Source organism: Anolis carolinensis, chromosome 2 (assembly GCF_035594765.1).
Source record: "Anolis carolinensis isolate JA03-04 chromosome 2, rAnoCar3.1.pri, whole genome shotgun sequence".
Taxonomy (NCBI): Eukaryota; Metazoa; Chordata; class Lepidosauria; order Squamata; family Dactyloidae; genus Anolis; species Anolis carolinensis.
In genome coordinates, this window is record NC_085842.1 from 159665202 (window position 1) to 159677380 (window position 12179).

The 12179-nt window shown below is 41.8% G+C and overlaps 1 protein-coding gene and 1 long non-coding RNA gene across 4 annotated transcripts in view; one reads left to right on the top strand and one right to left on the bottom strand.

Annotated features, from left to right (window-relative positions):
• The window catches only part of asic1 (acid sensing ion channel subunit 1), a 248702-nt gene that overhangs the window by 218009 nt on the left and 18514 nt on the right, over window positions 1–12179 (top strand). For all 3 annotated transcript variants that reach the window (XM_062970950.1, XM_008103967.3, XM_008103968.3), the window contains one exon: window positions 10840–10990. In XM_062970950.1, coding sequence (XP_062827020.1) covers window positions 10840–10990 — 151 coding nt within the window. The remainder of the gene's footprint in view (window positions 1–10839; window positions 10991–12179) is intronic.
• The window catches only part of LOC134296320 (uncharacterized), a 56147-nt gene continuing 53032 nt past the window's right edge, over window positions 9065–12179 (bottom strand). Inside the window, exon 5 of the long non-coding RNA XR_010003022.1 lies at window positions 9065–10972. This is a non-coding gene — a long non-coding RNA (uncharacterized LOC134296320). The remainder of the gene's footprint in view (window positions 10973–12179) is intronic.

Sequence of the window (12179 nt, forward strand, 5' to 3'; positions counted from 1 at the left end):
ACAAAAACCGATTTCCTGCAGAAAAGACAGATTTCCTGTACAGAAAGCACAGGTACCTCTCTATGGAGCAATCCCTCCGCAGCGCTTCAGGATGTTTGAAAACGGGAGAAATATTTGTTCTCTCTTGCAAGTAATAACTCACTCTTGCAAATGAGGATGAAATAATCCATTTCCATCCATCTTTCTTTATATTTGAAAGAGGGATGGACAGGGTCCTAATGGGCATTCTTATCTAATTTATTATAAAAGTTGAACTCCTCAGGAGGAATAACTTTAGTGTTCAATGGGGTTTGAACCTCCATCTCCTTAGTCTCTGACATTCAACCACACCACAGTGTCATTTATCTGAAATGAAAGCTAGACTCAAAAACTTTTAGAATGATTGAATGATAAATATATAGGGAATGCTGTGTTAAAATAAATGAAATGCTGAAAGATCTGAATTCTATGTAAGGGCATGGGAGGATGCAAATTAGGTTTGCATTTATAATGCTGCTTTTGGAGGGAAGAAGACATAATTTACATTGTTTATTGTGTGCCGCATTTAATGCCAAAACGTGAAGCCTGCTCCCATGCCCATTGTCACTGGAAATGCTATCAAACAGAGGAACTTCATAGGAAGACTGGTGGAGGAAGTTGGGGTGCTCAACACGTACATATGCGCACATGCAACATACTTATGCAGCCATAAACACACAGCGTTCCTGAAGACATCTGCAGAATGTATTTTTTTCATTATTATAAGGTATCTACTAAGCTGTTTTTGAACTAAGCTGTTTTTCCTTTCCAATTAAGAATATTGTCCTGAAGAGTCTTATTGGAATAGAATACATTGGGACTCATTCCTGAGCAAACATGCTTTGAATTGTTCCATTGCAACACAGTTCAAAGCATTTTTATTTACATGACCAATTATGTTGTGCTCAATGAAACTCTAGTACATTTGGGTTGCTGTGAGTTTTCTGGGCGGTATAGCCATGTTCCAGAAGCATTCTCTCCTGACGTTTCACCCACATCTATGACAGGCATCTTCAGAAGTTGAGAGGAAACTGTTGGAAACTAGGCAAGTGGGGTTTAAATCTCTGTGGAATGTCCAGGTTTGGAGAAAGAATTCTTGTCTGTTTGAGGCAAGTGTGAATGTTGCAATTAGCCACCTTGACTAGCCCCTGGTGGTGCAATGGGTTAAACCCTTGTGCCGGCAGGACTGCTGACTTGAAGGCTGGGTTGCCGACCTAAATGTTGCCAGTTCAAATAGAACCCAGAGATCAGCTCCAGCTCCATGCGGGGACATGAGAGTAACCTCCCACAAGGATGGTAAAAACATCAAAACATCTGGGCGTCCCCTGAACAACTTCCTTGCAGACAGCCAATTCTCTCACACCAGAAGCGACTTGCACTTTCTCAAGTTGCTCCTGACACAAAAAAAAACCTTGATTATGATTGAATGGTCTTTCAGCTTCTAAGCCTGGCTACTTCCTGCCTGGGGGAATCTAGTGTATTTGTTTAGGAGTGCAGATTTCATCCTGAATCTGTCCAAAACTTATTGTCTTTTCCTCCATGCAAAAAAATCATAGCTGCACCTCTGAACTGAAATCTGAAATATATGCCCCTGTTATTGAATCCCTTCTCGCCAAACATTACTATGTGCTTTTAAACCTACCTTTGTATCTATAAGAGTTAGTTGTTGTTGTTGTTGCTGCTGCTGCTGCTTCTAAAAATATAAAAACTGAGATAGGTCAAACAGCTCTTCTATTTTTCTCCACACTTCTGCTAAAGTGACAAGCGTGATCTTTGTGAAGGGATATGCTGTTCAGACGTGAGCAATGAAACTTAGGCAGCCTTCCCAAGACTTCCTTTCTGGAAGTATTTCATGACAGGATCCTCATCAGAATCCTGTTTTATAGCTTCTCTCTCTTCTCCAGAAAAATAGATACCTTTTTTTCATTTTAATTACTTTGGCAGATGAAAACAATTTTTTTTGTACCTCAAAGTTAAATCCATAGCCTCAGTTCTTCTTAGTGAAGCTATGGGTTCATTTGATGAATGAATGTGTTGATGAAGTTTGAATCCTCTTTAATAATTCACAGTACAAATATTGGAAGAATTAGGGATTCATTATTCATCATCAACTGATTACCGTTGTAATTCACAGTGAGAACTTCATATTCTCATTGACTTCAGCATACTAGAGGTTACAGTCTATACTCAGGAGAATATAAGCTTAGCATTATAAAACCTCTGCTGAAGAGAATAGACTCAATATGGTTAGGGGACTTTACAATGGGATCATGTTATCGATTAATGTAATGGTTCTTGATGCAGAGAAGGAAAGGGACAGACAAAGAAAGGAGGCACACTCAGCACTTCCAAGACCATCCAGAAGTGTCAGCTGAGAACAGCCAGCCTGACTCCTCTGCCTACTTCCCCATAAGCCAGTGGTTCCCAACCTGTGGCCCGTGGACCACCAGTGGTCTGCAAGAACTAAAATATGGTCCGCAGCCTCACTGTTACTACTACGGATAATAACACAACCTAAACAAAAAAAAGATTTCTTGGTGTCTTCATTTTTAGACCTGTTCCTGGGCTTATTTGGGGTGCTTATTCAGAAAATTGCATTGGATAGACCACATCAGCTCTAGATTATTAAATATGGTTTTATGTGGGCAAACAGATGGCGACTACTGGATGGTATATGTTCTGTATTAGAAACTAGAGCTGATGTGGTTTATCCAATGCAATTTTCTGAATAAGCACCCCAAATAACCAAACTGACCAAAACCGATTTGTAACCCTTTTCATACTAATGTTGGAGAGTGATCCCTGGTCAAGTGGTCCCTGGTCAAAAAAAGGTTGGGAACCACTGTCATAAGCCCTCAGCCAGATAAGAACAAGAAACTACGCAATTTCTGTTCTCTCCGATCGGTGATTAGAGATGGTGGGAAGTCTTCTCTTAGCTTGAATTGGCCAGTCTTTGGAAGGAGGTGGGATCCTCTGCAGAGCCCCATGCAATGTATACATGTATTCAGAGTCGCAGCAAAAGTTTCCCTCCATTACCTTCCATTTGGGGGTCTTCCCTTTTCATTGACCTCTCAGTATGCCTAGAAATATAACTGTAGAATGGGTTTACAGTAGAGGCTCACTTATCCAACATTCGCTAATCCAACGTTCTGGATTATCCAACGCATTTTTGTAATCAATGTTTTCAATATATCGTGATATTTTGGTGCTAAATTCATAAATACAGTAATTACTACATAGCATTACATACTATTGAACTACTTTTCTGTCAAATTTGTTGTCTAACATGATGTTTTGGTGCTTAATTTGTAAAATCATAACCTAATTTGATGTTTAATAGGCTTCTCCTTACTCTCTCCTTATTATCCAACATATTCGCTTATCCAACGTTCTGCCGGCCCATTTATGTTGGATAAGTAAGACTTTACTGTATTTATAAAATCTCCTTCATCATATACATTAATTCAAAAAACATAATCAAAATTAAAATCCCACAGAGAAGTTGGTACAGCCATCTTCTCTCTGCCAAATACCTTTTAGTATCACAGAACAGGAATGCTCCACCCTGAGGTCCATACTTTTCTTGTTCTTCTCTTCTTGTTACACCCCTGGGCAGCAAGAGCACTGAAAACCAACACAGAAGCCAATAACAATATAATATCTTTATAGAAGCAAATAAAGTTTCCAAAGGAAAATAAGCAGAAAAGTTAAGCAAGCAAGTGACCTTTCAGGAAAGATCAAAATTAGTCCAATAAGTGAGTCTTATGTCCAATATTAAAGTCCAAAGTCCAGAAACCGAAACACACTCAAACTCGGTTTGAGTATTGAGTGGGGACAAGGAGCAAAGTGTCACGAATGAGTTATCTGGAGTTAATGTCCAAAAGCAGGATTTCAGAGCAAGGCAAGAGCTGAATGTGCTGGAGCTGAAACACAGTCCAAACTTGGGCAAGAAGGTAGACCTGCGCCCAGTCTACTCAGGAGTAAGCGCACTGTCAGGCCGCTTGGATTTCAGGAGCTAGAGACGATGATGCTTCTCAGTAAGAAATAATGTTGACACCGCAAAGGAAAGTTCCCAGTGCAATACTTTTATTGAAGTTCATAAGCTCCCCCAAACCAGGTGCCTGACTCCCTAATTCTTCCCAAGAGAACTGAGCTTGCCATAGTCACCACACCAGGTGCCTGACTCCCTAATTTTTCCCAAGAGAACTAAGCTTAGCCATAGTCACCACGCTCCGCTAATCTGGCGCTTCTCCTCAAGCTTTGTCTCTGCTATCTCTCTGTTTTCAAAAAAGCCCTGCGATCAAACACCAACCCGTCAGAAGAATCTGGGAGAGCCGGCACTATTTCAAGGGCATCCTTAGTTGGCACTGGCTCAGAAATGTCAATAGAAGGCATCTGGAAAGGAGTTGAATCTTGTTGGCGTGGGAGAAAACCAAAGTCTTCTTCGTCCTGGTCAGCAATGGCCACAGGGTCAGGGGCCAAAGGTGTCTGAGGCATCACACTTCCTCTTTTTCTCAGGGCTTTACCTGAGCACTTCCAGGAAGGCCAGCCTCACCTGTTCTATTATGAGCGGGGGGGGGGGGGGGTTCTATATCCTTAAGTGCTGATCTCATATTGATCCAAATAGGTCTTAAGATAAATATTAACAAGTTTTTTAAAATGTATTTTTCATAAGGAAAGGTTTGAAGCTTAGGGACATGCCAAGAATCCAGGGTTGGAGTTCATTGACACTGTCGAATTAATGCAGTTTGACACCGCTCTGCCAGGTCTGATATAAAACAGTGTAGTTCTGCAAGGTCTTTAGCCTTGTCTGCCAAAGAGTGGGGGTGCCTCACCAAACTACAAATCCCTTGATCATTCCATACCAGTGAGAATTGGCAGTCAAAGCATTGTCAAACTGCATTATTTGGTAGTATAGATGCAGTCTCAATCTCTAGGATATCCAGCAAAAGCTCTTCTCTGAAATCCTACAGAGCCAATGTTACACAGTATCAACCAAACTGTCTTACATAGAGTCTCATTCTCGACATAGTGTAAGACAGTGATCTATATTTATTGGCATGTGCCATTTTTTATATTAGTTAACCCATACCATTTCAAATCACTGGGGATTTTCCAGTGGATTTTCTCTGGCATTCAGCATGTGTAGACCATTTTAAAGTTCCTTATTTGTTGGTTTGTGTGGGAAATGAAATTTTGAGATGATAAAATCAAGGAAAATCCACCTGTTATCATTTTGGTGAACTTTGTCATATGAATTTACTCTGTGCTGGATGGTCTGTCCCAGTGAAAGTGAAGAAGAGCAGGTTACCTGGAGAAATAGCGGAAATAATTTCTGTGAAGTCTAGAGATCAGCATTTGCATGCCAAAAGATCGTATTTTTAGTTTTCTAAATGTAAGGGAAGAAAGGAAAATCATGTGGCATAGTGCTTTGTGTGTTGTAAAATAACTCTGGACCTCAGAGTTTGAATTCCCACTCAGCCACACAAATCCACTGAGAAATCTTGGGCAAGACACACTCCCTCAGCCTCAAAGGAAGCCAAAATCCCCCTGAAGAAATCTTATCAAGTAAACCCTGTGACAGATTCACTTTATGGTCATGTTAAGTTGGAAACAACAAAAAGGAACAAAGACATTGCAGGGATTCTAAGTCTTTATGTCAGGCATCAAACTAGTATCCTGATTATGTATGCCTTACCCTGCCAAGATAGTAGGCGGTTCTGGTGGGTGAAATTGAGGAAACAGGAATAAGGAATGTGTTGTCGAAGGCTTTCATGGCTGAAATCATTGGGTTTCTGTGAGTTTTCCGGGCTGTATGGACATGTTCCAGAAGCATTCTCTCCTGACGTTTCACCCACATCTATGGCGGCATCCTCAGAGGTTGTGAGGTCTGTTGGAAACTAGGCAAGTGGGGTTTATATATGTGTGGAAGGTCCAGGGTGGGAGAAAGAACTGCTTGAGGCAAGTATAAATGTTACAATTGGCCACCTTGATTACCATTGAATGGTCTTTCATCTTCAAAGCTTGGCTGCTTCCTTCCTGAGGGAATCCTTTGTTAGAAGATGTTAGCTGGCCCTGATTGTTTCATGCCTGGAATTCCTCTGTTTTCTGAGTGTTGTTCTTTATTTACTGTCCGGATTTTAGAGTGTTTTTATACTGGTAGCCAGATTTCATTTATTTTCATGGTTTTCTTCTTTCTATTGAAATTGTCCACATGCTTGTGGATTTCAATAATTTCTCTTTGTAGTCTGACATGGTGGTTGTTAGAGTGGTCCAGCAGGAAACTTCAGCTTTGAAGCTGAAAAGCCATTCAATGCTAATCAAGGTAGCCAATTCACACTTGCTTCAAGCAGAAAAGAATTTTTTCTCCCACCCTGGACATTCCACAGATATATAAACCCCACTTGCCTAGTTTCCAACAGACCTCACAACATTTGAGGATGCCTGCCATAGATGTGGGTGAAACGTCAGAAGATAATGCTTCTGGAACATGATGATACAGACCAGAAAATTCACAGCAACCCAGGGAATAAGGAATGTTGCCAATGAGAATGATGGCAATAGAGGAGGAGAAAAAAGATCCAAGGAAACATTTATCTCAATGAGTTTAAAGCATGCATCCTTTAAACCGGAACAATGCAATATCTGTCTCTGTCTGTCTAGCTATCTGTCAGTCTATCTATTCATTAGTGTCACACTGGAAAGTACATGCACAAGTATTCACGTACATGTTGAATATCCCTTTGAAATGTTTGAGAGACATGTTCCATATTTCAGATTGAAGCAGGAGTGTGATTTTGGAATATTTTCAAACAGATAATGAGACAGCTTAAGTCTAAATACAATATTCTTTATGTATCTTATACATGTTATACACATAGCCTGAAAATAATTGAATACACAATATTTTCAATAATTATGTGCATGAAACAAAGTTTGTGTACAATGAACTATCAGGAAACAAAACTGGCACTATCTCAATCGCCAGTGTGGATAATTTTGGAGTGCTTTGAGTTTCAGAATTCTACATAAGAGATGTGCTACCTGTTCATTGAGTTCTAATGTTGCTGGTTATTAGATGCAGAGGTAGAGGGATCCAGTCCGGTAGGTAAAGGTAAAGGTTTTCCCCTGACATTAAGTCTAGTCATGTCTGACACTGGGGATTGGTGCTCATCTCCATTTCTAAGCCGAAGAGCTGGTGTTGTCCATAGACACCGTCAAGGTCATGTGCCTGGCATGACTGCATGGAGCACCGTTACCTTCCCGTTGTAGTGGTACCTATTGATCTACTCATATTTGCATGTTTTCAAACTGCTAGATTGGCAGAAGCTGGGGCTAATAGCAGAAGCTCACCCGGCTCCCAGATTCGAACCACCGACCTTTTGGTCAGCAAGTTCAGCAGCTCAGTGGTTTAACCTGCTGTGCCATCCAGTCAGACCCATCTGCTAATGGGACTTTTTTCATCAGTGGAACAGTTTTGAATGTTGCCTCCCTACTTCATCCTTCATGCGACCCTCATCCCAGTTGCACAAATGGTTGCAGTGGGAAGGAAAAGATAAGCTAGCCCCATCTGATGTTTTTTGGACTGGCTTCTTCTGCATTCTCTTGCCATCTTAATAGTAATAAGGTGAATGAGACTTAATAAAACCTGAAGGAAAACAAATCACTTCATTTTTAAAAACTTAGTGTTTTAGACTCACACAGAGAGAGACACATGAAAACTTCAGATGGTAATCATGCCACAAAAAGATTGTGTTCGCTCTTCAAATGAGCCTAATATCTTTATATAAAATAAGAGTCAATCTGCGTTACAATTCAAATTTAGTAAGGACTTCAAAATCAAGATGAGGTGCAAGGATTGGTGTGATATACACCCAACTTGGAGACACAGGCAGCGGGAGAATGGAGCAGATGGCTTAGAAATCTCACAATGCCATCATGCCGGCCAGGAGCAGCTTGCAGTCCCAAGAACTGGGGGGAGGTGGGATGTCGCACCCTGCCATTTCGGGAGAAGGTGCCACAACACACACACACATACACAACTGCTGAAGCTTGCCTCAAGTTCTTCCTGTGAAACTGGGCAGAACACATCCAGAATTATCAAAGATTTGTATTGTGAGCCTTCCTGTCTACTCATTTGCAATCAGCATAACAAAGATGGGTTGGACATCGATGAATCATTTATTGGCATAAGCAGGACAGAAAACGTGAGCCCACAATGCCTCTCACGGATTGTTAATGTGCAGCTCCATAAACCATAAATTGCTAGCTCTGCCATTATGAGAACCAGCAAGACATCTAAATGAGTAAACTCACCCACCTTGATGAATTAGCGGGGGAATGGGAACACACTGGTATCTGTATTTTACCACTTTGAAAGTAGAATTAGGGAACATTCCGGCTATTAGCGTGTACAAGGTACTCAGAAACTAGACTGGAAAGGAGTGGGAGTCTTTCCGAGGAAATGAGTCCCATCTGCTGAAAGAAATATGTTTTGAATGTCTCCTCAAGAGGTCAGAAATAAATATAAGCGATGAGTTGGCCTAACTGCTTATTCACTTTGTAGCTCTGGGTGGGTCTGCTCCCAGTCTGTGACTCAGTTTTATTGTTTAAGAATTTGGCTGAAACTTAGCCCACTCCTGCCCGGGAATGGATGGGATAGAAGAATCCTTATGATGTCTCAAAACCTTTTTGCGGTCTTTGGGAAGCTCCTGCCAGATTTCACCCCTTTGCCTATTTGTTATATAAATGGCATGGCAGTTATATAAATGGGTCATTAACTGGGCATTTGCAAATGATGAATTGCCCAAAAGGGTGTAAATACCAGCCTGGTGGAAGCTATCCCTCTTCAGCGGAGGGAGCAACTAGTGCATTCACCTCTGAGACTTCAGCTCTGTACTGATCAGTGTATGGACTTTCTGCCTGTTCATGTTCTCTTTGTTGAAGCTTTTAGAGCCTTTCCTGAGGCTGAAGGACATGCAGACTGATTTCTGAAATACATTTGGGCACCCCCAGGGCCGTAGCCAGAAAAAAATTTCGGGAGGGGTTTTGAAAATTTCGGGGGGGGGGGGGTTAACCCCTAGCACACACCCCTCCCCGCTACAAACCTGTCAATATCTGCTTGAGATAGTGCCTGGAGGGACTCTTAATGTTTTGTATCTCATAGACTTAGCATGGGGATTTGGTTAACCAGTTAAAATTCATGAGTAAACCAGGTTTTTTTTATAACATGAAAAATTTCGGGGGGGGGGGTTGAACCCCTAAACACCCCCCCCCCTCGCTACAGGCCTGGGCACCCCCAACCCTGGAGCTTAGTCTCCTTCGAGTTCTCTCCCTGCCCACCCATCTCTTTTCTCCTATTATTGTTTTTCTGTTTTGGTTACACCCAGTATTGGCGTATCTCCCCAGCTATGTGCTGGTGAACATGGCTGTGCAGGTGGGCCCAGACTGGTGGCTGGACGGCAACTGCTGTTGCAGTGGGAACAAGATAAAAGTGTTCAATTTGGCCTTTTGGCTTCAAACCATTCATGTGGAGCACTGCCATCAGCTCAGCAATGGGCTGGAGCCACTGGTGGCACAATGGGTTAAGTCTTTGTGCCGGCGGGACTGCTGACTTGCAGTTTGTGTTGCTGACCTGAAGGTTGCCTGTTCGAATTCAAGAAGAGTGCAGATGAGCTCCCTATGTCAGCTCCAGCTCCCCATGTGGGGACATGAGAGAAGCCTCACACAAGGATGGAAAAAAACACCAAAACATCCAGGCTTCCCCTGGGCAACATCTTTGCAGACAGCCAATTCTCTCACACCAGAAGAGACTTGCAGTTTCTCAAGTCACTCCTGACACACACAAAAAGCACACGGGCTGGTCCATGTTTGATCCAGGACCCATCTGTGGCTGCCATCCTTTGCAATCAGCTGTAACCAATAAACAAGTTGTGACCTTTGTTACCTGAAAAAACTTAACTCATAACTTGGTGTTTCTTTGAGCGGGATTTTGCTCCAGTTTGCTTCTATGATGCATTCCATTCCCACGACTCTCATCGAAGACCTCTCAGGCAGCTGATGTGTCTGTCCTCTGTATTTCTGTGATTTCAAGACTGCCTCGTATTCCATTGGGAAAGGCCTATAATTAGGGAAATTACTGAAGCTTTGTAGGCTGTAACTATCCCTGGTGCTGAAACTGACGGTGAATGTGAAGCCATGTCCTTGAGCTCTAAGTCAATGCAGAGTAAGGATAGTGAAAGGATGTTGTTTGCTTTCCACTTTATTTCATAAGAACTGATCAAATTTCACAATTCCAAAGCAGGATGTATTCAATAATGACAGGAGTTGCCTGTTTCTGCACTTTGGAGAAAAACAGTACCTTTCTTCATTTTTAAAATGCATACAAAAATGCAGATATTTGGTCAAAAATACTGGCATATTTTGAAATGACCATGTTGTAGAAAAAAGTACTCCAAAATGCATTTATAAGTGAAATTGCTTGGTAGGAGAAACCACACACAAGTGTGTACCTAGGGAGAGGACTATGCAAATAGTGTGGCTTTGGTCTTGTCCTCCCTTATTTTGGTCCAGGCTTTTAATGAATTGCTTAAAAATTGCAAAATGATGCAGAAACAGGATGAAGTAATTATGCAACTGAGGGGAAATAATCACAAGAGAAAGAAAATGACTGGGACACATTCATCTATCCCACTGCAAAGTGGAATGGGTCAGTGCTTCTCTGCTGTGCCTATATCTCTATTATCCCCAGCTGGCAGAACTGGCAAGACTCCACAGGCGAGTTTGGCTCCTGGTTTAATCCATGTACTTTTTCTTCGGCAGGTGTTCACACGCTATGGAAAGTGCTACACGTTCAACTCAGGTCAGCCTGACAAGCCACCACTCATCACCATGAAAGGAGGAACTGGGAACGGCTTGGAGATCATGCTGGATATTCAGCAAGATGAGTATCTTCCTGTTTGGGGAGAAACAGGTATGTGATTTTCGTGGGTTTTCTGGCATACAACACAACATCCCCATATTTTGAGGGCTTGTCAGCCTTCTCCCTCTTAGATGATCATGACTTGCCCTTTTTTATGCTAGGCTTATTCCTTTTTCATTCCGGCTTCCACTTGTCCACACCAAGTTCTTGCCAACTCCTTCTGCCCCATTCCTCCTTGGACTTTTTGTGCTTTATTACTTTCTCAGACTTGCATGGTTTTCTGATACCCTTCATCACACCTCCTTCCAGCCTTTCTTCTTAGTTTACTTTTTTCTATCCCATCCAATTCACCATGGCAACCCACTTATCACTGTCATGCAGAGAGCTGCCTCTTATCTACAAATAGCACATTGTTCTTCATAAAATAGGATCATTGTCAAGAGTGCAGTGGGGGGAGAGAGGGGTTAAAGCCTGGATCCAAACGCAGAGTTCACCCAGCGGCCCTGTGTGCATGAGTTCCTGGGTTCCTGGCTATTCCTTTCTAAAATACAAAGCTCTGTCGGGACATGGATGGAAAGAATATTTAAAAATATGTTTTGATCACTAACTCCGATGAGAAGCGTTTTCTGCCCAGGAAACAGGAATTCACATTTTTGTATGCTGCTTTCCTGCACACACAAAATGATGCTTTCTGTCCCAAACAACCACAGTTTTTCACATAATAATTTCCAGTTTGCAAATAGCCTTCAAAACCTACTAGGTTTTCAAATACTTTCTCTCAGCAAGAAAATTGCTAAAATTACTTATTGCTACTTTTGAGAAGAAATGTAGGATGCATGTATACCACTTAGGATGCAGTTTGACACCACTTTAACTGTCGTGGTGCAGTGCTGTGGAATCCTGAGATCTGTAGTTTGATATGACACCACCATGCTTTGGAAGGAAAAGCCAAAGACCTTGTAAACCATGTGACAAAATGTAAAATCATGCATAGTTCACGCTTGACCAGTCCACACACTGTCTTGCCAGAGAAAAGATATGCCACACAGATGAACAGTAAATAACAGGAACGTTTACTCTTTGAAATGCAGAGCAACATATATAAATTCATATGAGCAGTTGCATTGAGTCACACAATGTCCTTTTAGGAGAGATTCAAATAGTCCTTTTAGATGTTCATGCAAAATGTTTTCCTCCAGCAGCCTAGTAGCAAAACCTCTCTTGCTAAGTTCCTTTCCAA